Source organism: Rhinatrema bivittatum, chromosome 5 (genome assembly GCF_901001135.1).
Source record: "Rhinatrema bivittatum chromosome 5, aRhiBiv1.1, whole genome shotgun sequence".
In the NCBI taxonomy this organism is placed as follows: Eukaryota; Metazoa; Chordata; class Amphibia; order Gymnophiona; family Rhinatrematidae; genus Rhinatrema; species Rhinatrema bivittatum.
The window spans coordinates 229,392,623-229,414,046 of record NC_042619.1 but is presented as its reverse complement, the minus strand read 5'-3'; the positions used below and the strand labels follow the sequence as shown (position 1 = coordinate 229,414,046).

The following is a 21,424-nucleotide window of genomic DNA, read 5'->3' as shown; positions in this document are numbered from 1 at the left end:
ACACCAGTCACCTGATCTCTCTCATGCATACACACACACAGGCTTCTCACTCCCATGCTGTGTCTCACACTCACCCAGGTTTCTCACTCCCATGCTCACTCTTCACATGCACAGGTTTCTCATTCCAATAATCACTTTTTTTCCTCACACACACCAGTCACCTGATCTCTCTCATGCATACACACACAGGCTTCCCACTTCCATGTTCTGTCTTACATATACAGGCTTCTCCCTCACATGCTGTGTCTCACACACACCCAGGTTTCTCACTCCCATGCTCACTCTCTTCACATGCACAGGCTTCTCATTCCCATAATCACTTTCTCTCTGTTACACACACACACCAGTCTCTCTCTCATTTCCATGCTCGCTCTCCACTGCACAGGCTTCTCATTTCCTGAATCACATTCTCTCTCTCATATTCACACACACCAGTCTCTTTCTCTCATACACACCATCACCTTACCAACCAGTCTCTCGCTCTCATGCATGCACACACACACAGGCTTCCCACTCCCATGCTTTCTCTCACATAATCAGGCTTCTCCCTCCCATGCTGTGTCTCACACACACACCCAGATTTCTCACTCCCATGCTCACTCTTTACATGCACAGGCTTCTCATTCCCATAATCACTTTCTCTCTGTTACACACACACACCAGTCTCTCTCTCATTTCCATGCTCGCTCTCCACGTGCACAGGCTTCTCATTCCCTGAATCACATTCTCTCTCTTACATTCACACACACCAGTCTCTTTCTCTCACACACACCCCGTCACCTTACCAACTAGTCTCTCTCTCTCTCATGCATGCGCACACACACACACACAGACTTCCCACTCCAATGCTCTCTCACATAATCAGGCTTCTCACTCCCATGCTTTCTTTCACACACATCCACCCCCCCCCCCCAACAGCAGACTTCTTACACCCATGCTTTCTCACATACCCAGATTTCTCACTTCAATGCTTTTTCTCTCTCTCACACACACAGTCACCTCCTTGACTAATGTCTCACACACTCACATACACATCAGTCATCTCCTTGAGCAGTCACTTTCATTGTCTCTCACATATACACACACACACACACACAACAGCTCTCTGACCAGTTTCTCTCACTCACATGCAGGCTGGCTGCTTCTTTCTCTCACTCACTTCCTCTTCCCCGCCCCTCCCCCAGCACAAATGGTAGCTGCAGCAGCCTCCTCCTCCAGCCCCCGCAAGCCAAGAAAGAAGAATCCCATCGGCTGCAGGAGGCTCATGCTGCTGTCTCCTTTCCCGATTACCGTCTGCTTCAATTGCTCGGGGGCCGATGCTGCAGCCGCCGCTGCTACTTTATCACGCGGCACGGCTCTTTCTCCTTCCCGTGCACCGCGTATCACTTCCTGTTCCGGGTCACGGGGGGGGGGGGCAGGCGCGGGAAGAAGAAAAGGCCAGCCGCGGGTGCCACAGCTGTTTTTTTAGCACTGCTGCCGTTCCCACTGGGAACGTGTTGATAGCCCGGCGGCAATGGCAGCAGGGAAGAAAGAGCAGCGGGAGAGACCGGGGCCACGCGACACAGCAGCCGGGGCTTGGCGACACACTAGTGTGTCGCGACACACCGGTTGAGAACCGCTGGCTTAGAGTACATATAGTTATTCTACTTATGTTTGTGTTCTTTTTTTAAATTAACTTACCATTGTTTTGCTTTGTTTCTTTTATATGGTTAGATACCCTCATTTCATTTTAAAGTAAATCAGATGCTAAAAAAATATTCAGCCAGCACAAGCAATATTCCTCATTATGTTCGTTTATATTACAACCATAACATTCTAATCCTTTTTATTTTTGTACTGAATTTAAGTATTTATTTTATTGCACTTCAAAACAGCATGGGATAAACACAGAGGATCCCTAGTGGCAAGAAAATTAAAACGAAGCACTGGGGTAACCTACACGAAGTGGCACTTACAGCTCTATAAACAAGAGTAGTACTTTGAAAGACTGAGTGAAGGACAGTGGATGTCATGCATTCAAATTCCCACATGGAATTTATCTACCCAAAAGTAGAGAACCTGGTGCTGGTAAATTGGATGGGTCATATAAGCCTTTATCTATTATTTAATATGCTGGCTGAAAGACATAATATAAATCAAATAAATACTATGTTACTATAAATCATACAAAGAGTCTTGGTATGCATCAATGTAGACACCATTTATCTAGAGCAGGGGTCGGGAACCCATGGCTCGCGAGCCAGATATGGCTCTTTTGAGGGCTGCATCTGGCTCGCAGACACGTGTCGCCATACTTCGCGGTTCCCCGCTGACCCAGCTGCTCCCCGGTCCTCCGCCGCCCGGGCTTAAAATGCTGTCAGCCCGGGCGGAACGCGGCAGGACAGCTGGAGTCAGCGGCACCGGCGTGCTCTCTTCTCCTCCCCCCCCCCCCCGCGGCCCGGAAGAGGAAGTGGAGAGCATCGGGTGCCTGCGCGGGAAGAAGAGACCACACTAGCGTGGTCTCTTCTTCCGCGCAGGCACCCGATGCTCACCACTTCCTCTTCCGGGCCGCGGGGGGGAGGAGAAGAGAGCACGCCGACTGGAGTCATCCGGGTGCCTGCGCGGGAGTCATCGGGTGTCAGCCGGGTGCCAGCGCTGGAGTCATCGGGTGCCTGCGCGGGTCTTCCCGCGCAGGCACCCGATGCTCTCCACTTCCTCTTCCGGGCCGCGGGAAGAAGAGAGCACGCCGGTGCTCTCTTCTTCCCGCGGCCCGGAAGAGGAAGTGGAGAGCATCGGGTGCCTGCGCGGGAAGAAGACTGCAGCGCGGCTCGGAGGAAAATGAAAATCTTCAACCGCGGCCGATGGGACTCCGCCTTCGCCTCCGCGAGGGCTGAAAATGAAGGAGGTTAGCGTTGGGAGGTGGCTGCTGCTGCCGCGAGTTCCCGGGGGGGGGGGGAGGGGGAGAGAGAGAGTGAATGAGCGAGCAAGCATGTGTGTGTGAGATCCTGTGTGTGTATGTGTGTGAGTGAGATTGCATGTATGTGAATGATTGAGAGCCTGTATGTGAAAGAGAGTATGTCTGTGATTGAGATCCTGCCTGTGAGAGAGAGAGCATGAATGTAAGTTTACCATTGGGAACCTGTATGTGTAAGTTTGTAATTGAAAACCTGTTTGTTTGAAAGAGTATGTGTGTATGATTGAGATCCTTTGTGTGTGAGAGAGATCATGTGTATGTATGATTAAGAGCCTGTGTGTATAAGTAAGAGAGAGATCATGTGTGTCTGTGTCTGATTGAGAGCTGGTTTAGGTGATGGAGCATGTGAGTATGTGATTGAGAGCCTGTGTTTAAATGAGAGAGAGAGACCATGTGTGTCTGTGTGATTGAGAGCTGATTTAGGTGAGGGAGCATGTGAGTATGTGATTGAGAGCCTGTGTTTAAATGAGAGAGAGAGACCATGTGTGTCTGTGTGTGATTGAGAGCTGATTTAGGTGAGGGAGCATGTGAGTATGTGATTGAGAGCCTGTGTGTAAATGAGAGAAAGAGAGGACATGTTTGTAAGCATGTGAATGAGAGTCTGTGTGTGAGAGAAAAAGACAGCATGTATTTATGTGATTGAAAGCCTGTGTGTGTGTAAGCGTGAAAAGATAGACAGCATGTGTGTAAATGTGTAATTAAGAGCCTATATAAGTGAGAGAGAAAAAACATTTGTATATGTGAGTGACTGAGAGCATGTGTGTATAGGTGTGTCATTGAGAGCCAGTGTGAGAGAGAGCGCTGGTATGTGACTGAGAGAGGAGAAAGTTCCAAGCAAACCACCCCACCTCCTGCTAATTCAGAACAATCTCAGGACACCTGGATATCAAACGTTCCCAGGTATGCAGAGCAAAAAAATTTTTGTATCCTTATTATTTTTCATTACTGGATCTTTGTGTCTGCTATTTTGAAATATTTTGTTGGTATCTGGAAATGTTTTATATGAGTTTTTAATTATTGGATATTCCACTCATCAGCTGTTTCGAAATATGTTCTTTTTGTTAGTACAGTTTTACTGCTGATGATTTTATATTTCTTGATTTGTTTTATAAGGATGTGTGATGTTTCTTTTTTCCTTTGTTACACTGCATACAGAGACTCTGGCTTGTTGCAGTTTCCAATTCAGTTTTTGTCTGCATGCTTCTTGTTATGCGTTTTGGTCTCTTTATTCTATGTTAGGTGAGGGACAGCACGTGATTCAGGTGAGGTTTTCTGCTGGCGTGTAGTTTCTGTGTAGGACTCTATAGCAGCCTGACTTGGTCCGTTTTCCTAATAGGAGATGTATTGGTGTCTTAAGGCCTGGTGTAATATTTTCAGAGACTTATTGTACTTTAAAAGTGTGATCTTACATAAAATGCACACATTTACTTGTATTTAGTTTTAAACATATTGTATGGCTCTCATGGAATTACATTTTAAAATATGTGGCGTTTATGGCTCTCTCAGCCAAAAAGGTTCCTGACCCCTGATCTAGAGAAAGCAAGGCTGTTAGACAGTGTAGGTTGACATAGCTGGTCGTGCTAAACAGCTTCTACTTTGCCTTGGCTCTCCAACTCCTGAAGACCACACCAAAAAATCTAGGTTACATCTCAACATCACAGTAATATTATATTATCAATAGTAACAATGTCTGTATCCATCAGTGCAGGACACACTATGGATTGACATCTATGGCAATACAGATCTACAGATTAATAACCATGGCAACAGCCTGACAGAATTGTTGCATTCCTTGGCAATATTGTCTCAATGTGCCTGTACATTACTACTTTAAATACAATGTTCTGTGCTGAGAAAGCATAGAACTTTTTACTTTTACTATACAAAAATGTACCCGTTACAATATATGTCAACAATTATTAAAATGTTTGACAGATTCCAAATGTCTGTTTTTAACCAGTAATTTTTACATTTCTGTACTTTAGTGGAATTTTCTTAATACCCCCTCTTCACAACATGTTAAGAAGAAAATAAGTGAAGTTTTAATTTGGTTCTAGTTCAATTTCTTTAAAAAAAAAAAAAAAAAAAAAATGTATAAAATTGCGTGGCCAAAATTGCACTGTCTGTGTATGAGAAATTAAATTACAAACCTTGTCTGAGCTACACAACAGTAAAAAGACAGAAAACATTGTCAAGTTGCATGCTGTTTTTCTTACAATCGCAAAAATGAAAAAAAAAAATGAACACGACTATCAGGCCGATACAGTACAGTGCACTCCAGTGGAGTGCAATGTACTGTATAAATATATATAAAATATGCGGCTTGGCTGCACATAAAGTGTGCAGCCAAGCCACATATTTTACTTTCAGAAATTAACGCCTGCCCAAAGCTGGCAGTAATTTCTTCCGGCACCGGGAAAGTGTACAGAAAAGCAGAAAAAAATGCTTTTCTGTACACCCTCCAACTTAATATCATAGCGATATTAAGTCGGAGGCCCCAAAATTAAAAAAAAAAAATTTAAAAATCGGCCCATGGGTCAGAAGACGGACGCTCAATTATGCCGGCGTCCATTTTCCGAACCCGTGGCTGTCAGCGGGTTTGAGAACCGACGCCAGCAAAATTGAGTGTCGGCTGTCAAACCCGCTGACAACCGCCGCTCCTGTCAAAAAGGAGGTGCTAGGGACTTGCTAGTGTCCCTAGCGCCTCTTTTTACCGCGGGCCCTCACTTAAATACTGGATCGCGCGCCCAGAAGAGTGGCCTGGGTGCACGTTGGGAGAGCGGGCACTTGCCTCGGAGCGCCGGCTCTCCTGCCGATTTTACTGTATCGGCCTGTATGTTTGCTGCCATGTGTCAAATTTCAAGAAAATGGATTTTCTGCAGTGAACCTGTAAGCAAATGATTAATTTTGGTCTAACACAGGACTGCCATTATAACTAACTAAGGCATGCAAACTCTAGAGAATGTGAAATTTCTAGTCACCAACTCTCACCACTGGCATCAAGGAAATCAAAACTAGTGAACAACTTGCCAGTACTAAATCCCAACAGCCGCCCCCCCCCCCCCCCCGGGGGGGGGGGGGGGGGAGAAGACACCTCCCCTCAATCTACTGGTTGCCAAAGACAAAAAGGAGTAATGCAGAAGAGAAAAGGCAAAAAAAGAGGGAAGATTGGAGAGTAGCAGCTATGGCTCAGCATGCACACAGTGAGGCAAGGAAGCAACTTCATACACAGGAGAGAAGAACAAAGACAATTAAGAGAAGCTACATAGGCAAGGGAACATGTTAGAAGATGGTGATGGCCAGAGAAAGGAGAGAGAAAAGGAATAACCAGGAGAAAGGAAACAGGGCATTATGCAGTAGTTTATGGGATAGGATAGGGTTTTCCAACTGATTGCCTGATGCTCAGATCCAGGTCAACACCTGGGCTCTGCTGCAGCAACAAGAGGCACCAACATTGGCTTTAAACATATTGGAAATCTTTTCCGAGAACATGTGGAATTATGCATGCCTCTTCTTCCTAGCTACTGCATGAGCCCAGGAGTATGGAAATTAATGGACAGAATACAGGGCATATAGCTGGGCCCCACTTTGTATGGTACACAGTGTGGACACACCATGTCCTCATCTTCCCTCTCAAGGCTCCTTTTGAGTCTTTCCAGCCTCAGTGAGATGAGGAGAGCCTGAACACTGGATGCAACTTAGTCAGTGTTGGGAGTAACAGAGGTGCATGAGATAACTAAGGTAACTTAACTTAGCTGACTGGCTGCACCACACCAATTTCTTCCTTCTGCACTTGTATATAGGAGCGATGGCTCCATGTGTATCTCCACTCTTCTCATCCTTCGTTTTAAAATTTGGAAGAGAGACTGCTGGGGCTTTCAGTGTTTTCCAGCTCTTTTGGCCATACAAGTCCTCCCATGTCTGCATTATCTGCTCAGTGGAGGATGGTGAACAACATTTTTGTTAAGGCAGGGGTGCCTTGGGCTGGAAAAGATTGGGAAACACTGGGAGAGAGTAACAAAAATCATCTTATCAGCCACAAGACATTTTCTATTTATTTCACAATCTGTTAATGTTCACACAACATTATGGAATTCCTAAAAACCACCAAAATATCTATACATACTGAAAATCTTTCAAGATGCATTTCAATTTCCTAGAAGGAAATTGTCCTTATGAGTTTATCATGGCTGTGTCCAACTAACCCCCCCCCCAATCCTCTTGCCAATAATCTTTGAATCATTCATTTGAAACTCTTACCACAGACAGTAGGGCACTCAGTGACCTCTAGCTCACACTCTTCATTTGCTCCCAACACCCCGCCTCAGCTTACACTGTCATTTGTTTTCATTTAGTTTCCTATAAGGAAACCAGACAATTCAGTTGCAATTTTAGGTAAGAAAGAGTACTACGTAAAATTTATTAAAACTGTCCTGTTCTTGGTTAGTGCCTATGTTGGCAACATAGCAACAGACTAAACCAGTCAATTCTCTAAAGAGGAGAAGAGAAGCTGGAATCTCAGGGATGTCCGAGCACACTACACATTGTAATGTTAAGCACTTTGAAAAGGTGCCCCATCACTGGTTATAGTCCTGGGGGAATTCTGCACTACTGCGGAGTACAGAATTCCCCCCCTGCGCAGAATTGCCAAATTCTGCACAGAAAATAGCAAAGGAGACCCCGGCATGCTGCAAACTGAGCACGTCCCGCGTGTGCCACAGGATGCACTCCGTTCACGACGAAGATGAAGGCCCAGGTGCGCCATTCACGACGAAAATGGAAAGCTCCCATGTGCCACAAATGGAATGTGCTCTGCTCGCGGCGAAGATGGAAAGCGGGACATGCTCCGTTCGCAGCCTGCTGGTGAGAGAGAATGTGTGTGTGAGAGGGGAGGGGGATGCTTGAGTGTGGGTTTCAGAGAGAGGGAGTGTATGTGTGTGAAAGATTGGGAGCTCGTGTGTAAGTGAGGGTGCTAGTCTGTGTGAGACAGAGCCTGTGTGAAGGGGTGCATGAGAGAGAGAGAGACATAGGTAGCCTGTGTTAGGATGTATGTGTGAAAGAGAAAGGGAGCTTGTATGTATGCAAGAGAGAGGGCCCTGTATGAAGGGATGTGTGTGTGTGTGCAAGACAGTGAAGGAGCCTGGATGAGGGTGTATATATGTGTATTAGAGAGAGGGAGCATGTGAGTGAGAGAGGGAGCATGTGAGTGAGAGAGGGAGGGACAGATGGAGCCTGTGTGAGGGGCAGTACTGAGAACGGGGTCAAATTCTGGGACTGGCAATAAAGTGGAAGGGGTTTATTTTAAATTCTTATATACCGACATTCCTGTATAGTATACAGATCACACCAGTTTACAGTACAACAGAACCTTCGCGTGGGAGCGATACGAGGAACATTTGAAAACAAGGTACATTAACAATCCATAGAGTAAAGAAACTTCAATACAGCATAAAAATAACATAACATATGAAATAGGGGTGCATTCCTGTAAGAACAGGGAAACTAGGGGGGCTGGAGAGAAAATGCAGAGGACTCCCGCCAATGAAGCGCTGGTTGGTGGAACAGCAATTGGAAACCAAATAAGAAAGTGATGAGAATACCGGTTACCTGTTACTATATATAAGGATAAAAACTGATTGAGCCTAGAGGTAGAGGGGAGAGATACTGGCAGGTGGAGGATTTGAGACCTGAGAGGGCAAAGTGGCCAGGGGAGTAGGGAGAGCGAGGGACACTCTTACAGTGAATTTTTTTTAGGGAAATTCTGCTCAAAATATTTAAAATTCTGAATCTTTAAGTAATAACATTTTTCTATATTAATTTAAAATGTAATTACTTAAAGACTGTCATATAAATTGTTTCTTTGACCAAATATAAAGTTTGCAGAATTTTGCATTTTTGTGCGCAGAATTTTAAATTTTTTACACGCAGAATTCCCCCGGGAGTATGGTTAGTAATCTTAGCCATATGCAATCTTATATTCCCATGGAAAAAAAGAACTTAGGCATCAAGAAATGCTCACACATCTTTAATTGCTTATATCAAGTGTAGTATGTGTGGCACATAAAAAGATATTAAATCATAACATGAATAAGTTGCATTATTAATTATGAGGACAAAGACCAAAAGCCTTTAGCGAATCAATGACCCTTAAACATCAACTGCAGTTTGAGCATTGTGTGCAGATGACCAACTCCTGACTTACTAAACAAGTTCTCTATTCCCACCTCATTCGTGGCCAGAGAACAGTGTTGCAAAATTACCTTAAAAGCATAATTACAGACAAAATTGTCATTCACATCACAAGTTGGAAGAGCAGACCACTGCATAGCAACTTAAACCTAGCAGGAGCCCACTTCAAGATGAAGCAGTGCTGTATGTGTAAAACAGGAAAAAAAATAAAAAATAAAAAGGTCTTCGGGCTACTCTCCCTCAATGAGCCAACAACGTTTGTGGACAGAGCTGTCAATCAAGAATTAGACTATTAAATCACTTCAAAACCCTCTAACACAACATGACAGAGATAATCCTCAAATTAAACTGTATACCATTGTATAGCATCCAAAAAAACAAAAAATGTTTTCCTTATAATACATTGTAAACAATTACTGTATTATCAACCCTATCTGCTAAAATTTCAATTAAACTACCACATAGTGGAATAGCATTGTGTACTGTGTTGCCACTGTTTAATGCCTCATGTGTTGTCTGTGTAAAAGATATGGGTTGAATCTGACCTTGGGGATTTTTGCACATAGCACAAAATAGACAAAGCCTTACTGAAAAGGATGCATATAAACCACTTTTTCACACTATAAACAAAATATTCTTTGCAAGTTCTACTAATATTGCAAATGAAATCTGCCATAACATATACTGTTTGAATAATCTCATTCTTCTACCAAGAGCATGACATAAGAATTGCAGAACAATCCAAGTTATCAATAAAAATTCACAAAGCAGCAAATGTTAAAATGTTTAGGTGATCTGAAAATATGTGCAACTTAAATCATGTTGCTGATGCATTCTTCAAAAGATTATTAGTACTGCCCTGGTTCACTGAAGCCTTTATATTACAACTAACTTTTTAATAGCTATAAATTTATTAAGCTTCTTGGATAGGCAATTAATGGCGTTCTGAAAGAAATATTGTAAACATATAAAACGTCTTCCATTCTATGAGAATATTCTTGATTAAGCAGGCAATCATACACTACAGGGTGCTTCCACATGAAATTAGATGCTCTGACTGCCAATGCAGTCCAATACAAAGTACTCTCTTGGAAGCATTCTAACACCTTTGGCAGATTGCGGGATGACAGAAGGGTGAGACTTCCCATTAAAGAAAACGGAATCCTGGACTTGACAGCAGAAACCCCAAGCAATTCCATCAGAACTTCCTGAGATCCAACTGCAGTATAAAAAGTGGCAAGAACAGAGAGAGGTACTATATTTCCATCACAGAAGGAATGATGGTGAAGAATTTGGCTTTGGTGGGTAAGTTCTGTCATAAGAAAGGAGAACACCAGAATTCCCAAAGCTGTGTTTTATGGACAACTGAAAAAAGTAAGACCAGATCACAGGGAAGCCCACAAATATTCAGGGACACTCAAATATAAAACTTTAAAATCTTAAAAAAAAACTTTAACAGCTGAAGAAATTACCTTGGCAACCCAAAAACCTGGAAACCCAGCAAGTACAAGCAAAAAAGGAAAATAATGAGAAGGTAGGCCAATGTTTCAACACTATCAACTGCAGATGAAATCTGCAATCTTATCTATGACCTTATAATCACATCAGCTGACGTTTAGTCAGTGCTACTCAAAGCTCATATTTTGTTATTGATGGGAGACAATCTTTTCCAGAGACCATTTTTTATTTTTGTAATAACTCAAAAAAGACCCACCAAAATATTACTTCAAAATTGAAACTAACAAGGCATTTTTCAAAAACTTAATACTGTCAACGTGATACTGATGCATAAAACATTCAAAAAGAGAACACCTTCTTCCATAAGCTTAATTTCCCTGTTTGTTAAGTCCTCGATGGGGTTTCATATCATGTTACCTAAAAATATCCCAAGATCCAGAACACAACCTGGGAAAGACTACTTTAATGTACAACCTGGATTACAGTATTGCACTGAAAAATAAAATAAATAAAAAGTCTGGAAAAAAATAAAATTACACAGAGGGATGGGTTTGATTCCTAGCTCAGTTCTTCTGTTCACTGGGTAGGCTAAGGATGCTGCAGAGGCAGCATTCACAATAATCACACAATGGTGACAACTAGTGGTGGGATTTATGGCTCATGGCTGCAACAGTCCAGAAGGAGCCCTGTTGAATGGCCCCTGGCCAAGGACTGTCACTATAATGACTAGTCTAAGTCCAATCTGACCTTGATTGATACACACTTTTCTATATGCCAATGCTCAAGTGAGGTACAAGTACAAAGCGTAAACAAGTCACTTAAACCAAATGTATATAAATATTTCAATAAAATGCCAAATTGAATATAGAGTAAAATACAAGAACCTCCACCAATAAAACACTTAAAAACATTTCCATAAAAGAAAATCATAACGACAAACACTATTATACATTTAAAAAGAGGTAACCTAATCCAATTGCAACATACTAAGGGCAATTTTTTAAGACATTGTAACAGGTAAAAACACTGTTTCAACTACAGATATGGGTTTGTTTGTTTTTTTAAACTGACCAACCTTATATACAGGTAAAATTAAATGTGCTGTTCCACACTTCATGCAGCGGAGGCATTCCTATGGGTGGGATTAGGTCAGGAAAGGCAACAAGAGTTTTCAATTTTCAAGACTTCACATATTTTGGCCAAAAAAAAAAAGTACCGTACCCACAAAAAAGCAGGCATAAATCTATGGTTATTTTTTCCAGGGGCAATATTCAAAGCAAAACTACCCATGTAATTTTGCTTTTTTGGAGCAAATCTCATAGGTAAAAAACTAACTGCAGAAATTGCACCACTGTGAACAATGATTATGAGCCCCATATGGGCTAAAACCCAAGAGTCAAAATCCATAATAGGACCAATTACATTGTTTAATAGTAAAGTCAGTAAACCATGACTTCATCTCCTAACAATAAAATAAACAGATTTATTTGATAAAGCATTCCATACTATAGGAACTTTACAACAGTGTTTCCCAACCCTCTCCGGAGGCAAACCTAACCAGTCAGGATATAAAGACCCAAGGTATGCAAATCTCTCTCATGCATATCTACTCTGGTAGTTCTGAAAAATCTACTGGCCAGATGTGCCTCTGGGAGTGGGCTGGGACACTTTTATAAAGAAACCTTCTTATCCTTACTAACCACACAGCAGAAAATGGAAGAATACTTAAAAGCTGACCAAGTGCAGATTGTAATATATGGGCACAAACATGCACAGACACTTTTGTGACTTGAATAAGACGGCCTGGACCATTCCATAGTTTTAAAAGGACAAAAATCTTAAAAAGGAGGCTCTATATTTGATTGGAAACAAAACGAAGGGTTCTTAAAATTGAGGTAATCCTAACAAAATGCTTTACTGCCCATCAATAAACGTGCTGCAGAATTTAGAATGGATTATGGTCTTCGAAGAGACTTCTCCCATGGAAAGACCCACAATTGAGATGGCATATAAAACAGGAAAAATCCCCAGGCAGTTATAAAGGAGGCTTATGAACCAAATCCAAGCCCTGGTTCAGACCGAGTTAGAAACCCAAATGAGCAGGAGCATAAAAAGTAGTCACACACACTTTTAGAGTTGTTTACTACATATTCAACTAACCGGATGCTTTACAACTCATGCTAACATTTTGCTAATAAAACAACTTCATCTTGTTACTCTATATTTATAAGCATTCAAAAGGTCACAAAACTAGAGCAGGTTGCGAAGTCTTTACTCATGACAACTGTTGTACCATGTTTTAGCTGTGCAATAAAGGATACAAGACAGAACTGACATGTCCTGAACACAAATATTATAATATCCACGCAAGCCACAGGATTACAATATGTATATAGTTAGAATTCAGCTTTGATTAATCAAAGTGCTCCCATGTATTAAAATAAAAAAATCCCAGATTCTGTCCACCAAAACTACTTAACTGTGCTGTTGGGCAAGTAATACCAGATGAATAAATGCCCACTTTATCAGTACAAAGCAATTGCTATAAAGTTACTGGAGAATGCTTTTGTGCTACACAATACCAGAGGACAGCATAGGTAAATTTTGTCACTTATTGATTTTAAAAGCCATTGGCTGGTGTACTTTTGCAATAAAAATCCACTTTGAGAAAAACCTTAAGAGGCAGTTTTTCTCCATGAAACATGCTTGGGATTTTGTGTTTTGCCTGCAATTCTCATATACATAATTGTGAAAATTCTATAGCAAATATGTTCCAACAGATTCATTTTGGTAAAACAAAAATGTTTTGTTCACTACACATTACATCTATACAATCAAGAATAAAAACAGCCTTTTGGTATGACAAAGTTCCATCTTTGAAACCATTTGATTAAAAAAACCAAACAAATCCCCAAATAATTTGTAAACAGTCCACCTACATTCTGCTTTCAATTTTCTTAGCAGGTTTGGGTAGTTAAGTTGGTTCTGAAGTCACTAGGTGCCCTCTTATTTAACTTCTATTTTGGGGTATGTCATTGCATGATCACGCAAAGCTCTGACAAACCTCAATGCTTGCTTTTCTGAACCATTCTATAATACCTCTGTCACACTGCAAAACTTACAGATCCTATGGTAAGGCATTTAGACTTTCCAGGGGAGAAGAGTCTGCCTGCTGAAACCCAAGCTGGTAAAACTGTGGTTAGGTGCAGTACTGTAGATAGCTGGGGGGGGGGGGGGGGGGGGGGGGGGGGAGAGGGTATGCTTCCCAATTTAAACTAGTTGCCAATGAAGTAACATGTTAGCTGTGTATCATGTGCCACATTTTATATGTTAAAACTACTGAAACCGATACATCCTTGTTTGCACAAGGGACTATTTAGCACTGTACTTCAATCGGTCTTGTCACTTCAACTATTATGCAATATTGCTGGTGGGCCTGCCAACCAAATTATTTAGAACACTGCAGTTAGTGCAGAATGTTGTAACGCGGATTTGTTTGGGTTTGTCTAAACTTGAGCACATATAATCTGTGCTGCAGCATCTATACTGGTTACCAGTAAAATTTTGGGCAAGGTTTCATCTAATGGTTATAAATAAAAATTGCAATATTTAATTGCTGGAAAACTGCAGAATTTTTATTTTTTGCTTGTGTTACAAAACTGAACCTTTTTTTCCTCATGATTATCCACTTAAGTAACATAGTTGTCCTGTTCATTCACTTAGACACATAGAAATAAAAAGGAACAATACCTTTTCATGAGATTAACTATTTTAATAATTATAATGGCTTCCAAGATTTATATTCCCCTCAGGTTTGTACAAAATGAATTAAGGGACATGGTCAGTTGTTTATCTTTATTTCAACATTAATAAACACTGGGGAGAAAAAAAAAAAAAAAAAAAAGGAGTTTAGCACCTGCAATATCAGTTTCCCACAAAAAAAAAAAAAAAGAGCTATGTATGCCCCTTCTTCTTGGATGAAACATTTAAAATAACCATTCAACATAAAGCTAGCAGTTTAGCTAAGCAAAGCTGTCAAAACTTACATTCAAGATGGAACCCTTCTCCACCAAGAGCCCAAAGTTAGAACAGAAACTAAGTAAAGTGACATGTAATCTCATGCTTTACCATAGATAACACTGCACATGGGCTAGATCCTATATACTTATACAAGACACAGCAAACTGTATTACAACAAATTCTTATGACCACCAAATAAACTATCATCACACTTGCTTGACATATAATTTTCTTTCAGATTTTCATGTAAAAGTAAACTAGTCTGGAAGTACAATATAAAGCAATCCATTAGAATATTTTAAATCAGTTCAATATTTATAGCACAGTAAACAAACTTACTTCATTGTTAAATTTACAGTAACAGTAAATCTTGGCAGATACAGGTTACCCCCATGCTGTTAAATGTTTATCCTTCAACTTCATCTCTAAAATTTCTCCTTCACTCCCTTTTTATATTTTTTTCCAAACATTTTCTATGTTTAGTCATAGTTTAAAGTAAAAAAACAGTAGCCCCTAATCATGCTTCCAGCAGGACTTATTAAATAAGGCCAATTCCTAAAAGAAATTGTTGTACATGGCTTAAAAAGTAAATATGCACATATACAAAACAGTGTGCATCAATAACCCTTTTAACTCAATATAATCACAGAAGAGAGCCAAATAACCAACCTAAACATAGCAGAATCAAATGTCCAAGTGTTCATTTCACTATGAGAATCATTTTGATGAGCTTTTAAAATATTTACACCTTAAATTTTGCTTTAATATTTGATTAATTTGATGTGCAATATTTCCATTCTGATATTCCATAAAGTATAATAAAGACTATTTATAAAAATTACTTTCCAAAACAATCTGAACAGCATTTTGAGATACACAAACCCACAGAATCCATTATGCGAAAACCATGTTGCAATAGGTTGCACGTACAAGATAGAACACAGGTATCTAATATACAATGAACAGAATATTAAGGCCTAGCAGTACAGATCCTAATATGTTTTGCAATGCAAATACAAGAAAAAGGGAAAGACAATGAGCCACACAAAATACACACACTGAAAAGTTGTAAATGCATTTATTGCTGGCAAAGACAACACAGAGATGAAGTGTCAAACTCAAGACTTATCTCTTTCCAATAGACACCAGAGCAACCTCAGATTGGACAACGACTTCACAGCAGCAATGTCTCAGCAAAAAGAAAAAATAAATGTCATTTAAGCAGTTAGCCAGCTTCTGAGATAGAAAATGAAGCAGGAATGCTAAGGCTCGGCAGTCTTTGTTCAACAGCTTACGATGGTACAGCTCAGTATTCTACAGGTTGATGAGTATTACCAGTTCTGCAAAAGCCCTACAACACTTTAGAAAACACACGCGAAAAAAAAATGAAAGGGGGGGGGGGAGCATAAAATGAAAAAAGTGAGGCCTTTGTCAAGTATTCCCGCGGCATCTTGTATACACAATTGTTTTTATTTATTATTTCCATGTGTTGCTTTCTTCCCTCCCCCACCCATATCGCACTTTCCCCTCGACTGTCCCGCCATCTTGGACCGACAGAAGCAGCCATTACTTAACTAAATGACAGGGCCAACAACTTTTCAACACAAATAAACATGCCTCCGAAAAAAGATAAATAAAAGCGCAACAACTGATCAACTCAGGGTCCCTCACCTACACAGAAACCCGGATCCTCCGCTGCCGATCCGAGCTAGAAAGTAGAACTAGCATCATCAGACCCAACCCCTCCACCCACAGAGGAACATGCAACGGAACCAGCATCATTCCCTGAACTTCTCCCCTCCTTTGCCTGTACGGCTCTGGAGCGGAGAAGGCATGTGCTCAGAAAAAAATCATTAAATATCCAAAACAAGATGAAAGCATTCAAGGTAAAAAAAAAAAAAAAAAGTGGGAGGGGGAGAAGTGGCTAGTTACACTCTTCGCCATAAATTCTGCACAATTATAGGGGCTCAAGGCATAAGTTATTATAACACCGCTGCACAAATTCGCCTGTTTTTTTGATGGCGATGGACACCACTATTTTTAGGCAAGTTATATAACATTAACCAGTCAGGTAATATTTACAGGGATGGGGGCGGGAGTGGAGGGCGATGGTGTTATTTTGGTGTTTAAAACATCCAATGCGTACCAGATCTGCCATAATAAACACGCTACAAGGAAGAGAAGAGCTCCCCTCCCCGATCACCACTACCACCAACAAAATAAATAAATAAGACAGGTTCGAGGGTGCCCCCTCCTCCGTTTTGAAGGCCGCGTGTAATCCCAAAACACAGACACATCACCCCGAGTAAAGGAGAAGGATCGGGGCGAGGAGCCCAAGCCTCCGGCCCCTGCTCACTCCCACCCCCCTTCTTTTCACGCCCGCCCCGTTTTTTCCTCCACCTCCCCTCTTACCTTTAACAGCAAGGCCTCCGTTCTGGCGCCATCTTCATGAAGCCTCAGAAACCCAAAGAGTCGGCTGCAAAAGGGAAAAAAAGAGGGGGTAGAGAAAGGCACAAACATACACACAGGGCGCTGTGTTAGAGAAAGAAGGCAAAACAATGAAGAATAAACCCCCCCCCATACACAACGCAGAAAGTAATAAAAGCGGGGGGCGAAATCCTCGAGAACCCCCCAAAATATTCCCCCTTCCCAGCGTAAGCAAAAGATTAAATAAACAAAAAATAACCCCATTCCACACACAACCTACTAAAAGAATAAAAAGAAGCGGCGAGGGGGAAGGTTTTCAGCATTAACGGGGTTTTTTTTATTTTAAAAGGGGCTCTCGGGGTGTAACGTGGGGGTGGAATGAGAAACAGGCCCAACCTGTCGAGTCCGGCGAGGGCTTCTCGCTCCTCCGCTGTCAGATTGGGAAAGTCCTCCTCGGTCTCGCTCGCTTTTCCCGCCGCCATTTTCTTTTCCTCATCCCCGAGAGCGGCAGAGGAGGCAGCAGCGGCGACGGCGGCGGTAGTGGTGGTGGTGGTGGCAGCAGAGAGCGACACTCCGCACGATTTCATGGAAACGCAGCGTAAATCCGCACCCGATGCCCGGCCGGCCCTCCCTCTCTTTCTCTCTCCCGCCGCCTACCAACTCGCGAAATTACGAACAATTGTGCGGAGGGTAAAGGGGGAGGGGAGGGGGAGGTGGGGGTAAGGGGGAGGGGGAACTTATTTTACACCCAAATAAAAAAAATGACGGTTGAAGGCAGGATTCGAAAACGTTAATTTTAAAGGAACCCCCACCAAGCCGAATTTTTTTTTTTTTACATCGTGATTGAGATTCTGGCTGTGATCGGGTGGTCTCCTTCCGTGGGAGAGGTGTGAGAGTGGAAAGGTGTTAATGGGGAACGGTGTGTATTTGTTGCCTATACAAACTTCCCCACCAGCACAAAGTTGTTGTAATTGTGTCACACAAGCAAACCCACGCCGCCGCCGTGACCCACCGCCCCCTCCTCCCCGCGGGCCCGCGCGCAGCCAACGGCGGCCTACTGCCAGCTTCACGTGACCTTTGTTGACTTACGTCAGCCCTGGTGCTGGGACGGCGAAACTCAACTTTCAGCTGGGGAACCTCCCCTCGAGCCCCGCCCACCAAGGCCGGGTCAGATTGGTGCGGCGAGGGAGCACGTGACGTGTAAAGAGGAGATGCATTGGTGACACTGCGTGCCGGTCTTCTTTATGGGTGGTGTCAGGGATGAGCCAACAAGTTAGGTTTCGGTCTTTAAATACGATGGAAGTTGGGGGAGGGGAGGAAAAGAAGGGTTGTATGTTTTTTATTCTGTATGCTAGATGGTGCGGGCGGTTTGTTGTGCTGGTTCTTAATTCCTGCATATAATTTTTCTTCTTTCTAACTAAAGCTACTTTCTTTCTTTTAAAGTTATTTTAAAGCACGATAGTGACTTGCCTTTGATCTTTTTTTCTAGCTGTATTTTGGCCTTTTCCGTAGGATTTTCTTTCTTTTTGGTGTGTGACGTTTTATGAGCTAGTCCCCTCGCAGTTCTGATTTTCTCTGGTGTTCGAGGCGTGGTTCTTGGCACGGGAGGATAGAATGGCTTCGGGAGCCAGGAGCAAACTGAAGACTTCTTAGCTATTATTTGTGCTACACTTTCCCGGATTCTTTTATGGGCGCCTCTTAGTAGACTTTTGGCTCATTTGAGGTGTCGTTCCCACTTCCCCAGGACCTTTTTCTTTCCACGCTTTTCTTAATATGCTGGTTCGGGAAAGATTTTGGTGCATTGCATATTTGAACCAGTAAGAAGTATGTAGTAGTATTGAGCAGTACGTGCAAGAAGTGGTGGCCACACCGCAAAAGAATTTGGTATATTAACTTTAGGAGCTTAGGTATCTTGAGAGGTAGAAGCTCAAGAAACTAGCATAACATGCCGAAGTCCCTTTAAAGAACACACTGCTTTTTGCTCGTAAGGTAGTTACTTTAGCCAGAAACAATGCTTTACCGACTTGTTTAAAGTAACAAGCCTACTTGGATACTAGAAGTAAACGTCAACAAGCCACTTTTTAGTGAATCTTATTTATCAACTTGCTTGCAGTTTTTGTGGTGAAGGCTAGTATGGATCAAGCCTTAAAATATGGTTGTCTTTTTTTTTTTTTCTTTTCTTTCAGTGTATCTGTGATCAAGCCCAGGAATGGATTTACTAATAAGCAGCTGCTCTGCCTGTATGCAAGGCTGTCAGCACGAATGGGCTGTGGGGGTGCCCCCACTATCAGTAGAAGTAAGCTCCAGTGGCCACTTCTTGGTGACCATCATCAGAGGTGGACTTTTTAGGCTGTTAGTGAAACTAAATTTAGGTACTGACCCCATAGTAAGGGACCTCTGGGTGATAGGCTGCCTTGGGAGTATCGGATACTAACATTCGGGTCGATACAGTAAAGTCCGCGGGAGAGCAGGCAAACGCCCGCTCAGGCCACTCTCCTGTGCGCGCAATTCATTATTCAAATTAGGCATGGCGGTAAAAACAGGCAAAAGGAGGGGCTAGAGATACTAGCGTGTCCCTAGCACCTCCTTTTGGATCGGAGCGGCGGCTGTCAGCGGGTTTGACAGCTGACGCTCAATTTTGCCGGCTTTAGTTCTCGAGTCCGCCGACAGCCACGGGCTCGGAAACTGGACGCCGGCAAAATTGAGTGCCCAGTTTTTGACCCAACAGCCGCGGGCCGACTTCAAATTTTTTTTTTTATTTTTTTTTACTTTTGGAAACTTTCGGGACCTCCGACTTAATATCACCATGATATTAAGTCGGAGGGTGCACAGAAAAGCAGTTTTTACTGCTTTTCTGTGCACTTTCCCAGTGCCCGAAGAAATTAGCGCCTACCTTTGGGTAGGCGCTAATTTCTGAAAGCAAAATGTGCGGCTTGGCTGCACATTTTGTTTTCTGAATCGCGCAGGAACACCTAATAGAGCCATCAACATGCATTTGCATGTTGCTGGTGCTATTAGGTTCGGGGGGTTGGACGCGCATTTTCGGCCCTTTACTGAATAAGGAGTAACGCTAGCGTGTCGAAAACGCACGTCCAATAGAGGGTTAACAGTGCGCTCTGTCGGAGCGCACTGTACTGTATCGGCCAAATGTGATAAAGCAGTGACTAGAAGGATGCTGGCTGCATAGGGAGAGGCCTAACCAGTAGAAAAGAGGAGGTGATAATCTCTCTACATGTCAATAGTGAGGCCTCACCTAGAATAACTGTGCTCAGTTTTAGAGATCTAATCTCAGAAAAGATAGAAATAGATTAGAGGAAGACCAGAGAGAAGGAAGCAAAATGGTGCAAGATACCAAAAGCTGTATGTGAGACTGAAGGACCTAATATGTTTAGTCTCAAGAAGAGACAGGGATATGATAAACATTTAAATACCTAAAAAGTATTAAGGCATCCGAAGCAAACCATTTCAAATAGAAAGAAACCTGTAAAACTAAGGATCATACATAATGTGAAGTTCCAAAGAAATAGACTTAGGAAAAATATCAGGAAATAATATTTCCACCATAAAACAATACACAAAAATGAGGTGTTAAAATATAACCATCAAATTAATGTTTAGAGGAAGGTGGTATCAAATACACATAACGCCAGATATGTTATCTTCTGTCTCCTGCCTGCAATAGGCTTCAAACAGTAACAGCAAGATGGCTTTTAAATACTTATTTAACACATTTCCTCCCTCTCTCAATAAAAATACATGCTTCCTATATTATAATTAATTGTTAATTGTCTATTAAAGAACAGTTTATAAATCTTATACTTTTTCAAGATTGCAAAATCTTTATTACAATCTTTTTCATATATGCAAACATTTTTTATAAATTCTGCTATTATACTAAATATTCCATTCTCTCATCTGTTCATCCCATATGTAACAGTTAAAACTATTAAAACAATTTACAAAAAAAATCAAATTTTCCTAAAGGAACATAAACAGTTTCATCATTTGTTTTCCACTATTATGATGATGCTATAACCAGTTCAAGTGACAAACAACAAGCCCTTATTTATCTACAGTTGTTAGTAGAATTTAATAAAAATGAGTGGTGTCTTTTTTTCAAAATGATCATACTGCTTTCATAAGTAAGACTTTCTCAATGGCTGCTGTAAAATATGACAAACAAAACCCTGAGACGGTTTGCCACTGGCTGCTGTAATTGCCATTATGCAGTAATTAAGATCAATGAGTCCTCTAATGGATAAGTGGTAAGCATGCTTCAATAAGTAATTTAAGAATGCCATAATGAGATAATGTTGTATATTGAACCATGGTGAAATCCAGTCAAGAGGTTTTTCTTGTCTAAACACCTGGCATAGT

General features: G+C 41.8%; 1 protein-coding gene and 1 long non-coding RNA gene across 3 annotated transcripts in view; one reads left to right on the top strand and one right to left on the bottom strand.

Moving 5' to 3' along the window:
- Nucleotides 1-18,064, bottom strand: part of LOC115092515 (lysine-specific demethylase 6A-like) — a 716,945-nt gene extending 698,881 nt beyond the window's left edge. The window contains 2 exon segments of the mRNA XM_029603412.1: nt 17,033-17,096; nt 17,444-18,064. Of these exon segments, the coding sequence (XP_029459272.1) occupies nt 17,033-17,096; nt 17,444-17,634 (255 nt within the window). The 5' untranslated portion in view covers nt 17,635-18,064.
- The window catches only part of LOC115092519, an 85,005-nt gene continuing 80,012 nt past the window's right edge, over nt 16,432-21,424 (top strand). For both annotated transcript variants that reach the window (XR_003857014.1, XR_003857013.1), the window contains exon 1: nt 16,432-16,506. This is a non-coding gene — a long non-coding RNA (uncharacterized LOC115092519). The remainder of the gene's footprint in view (nt 16,507-21,424) is intronic.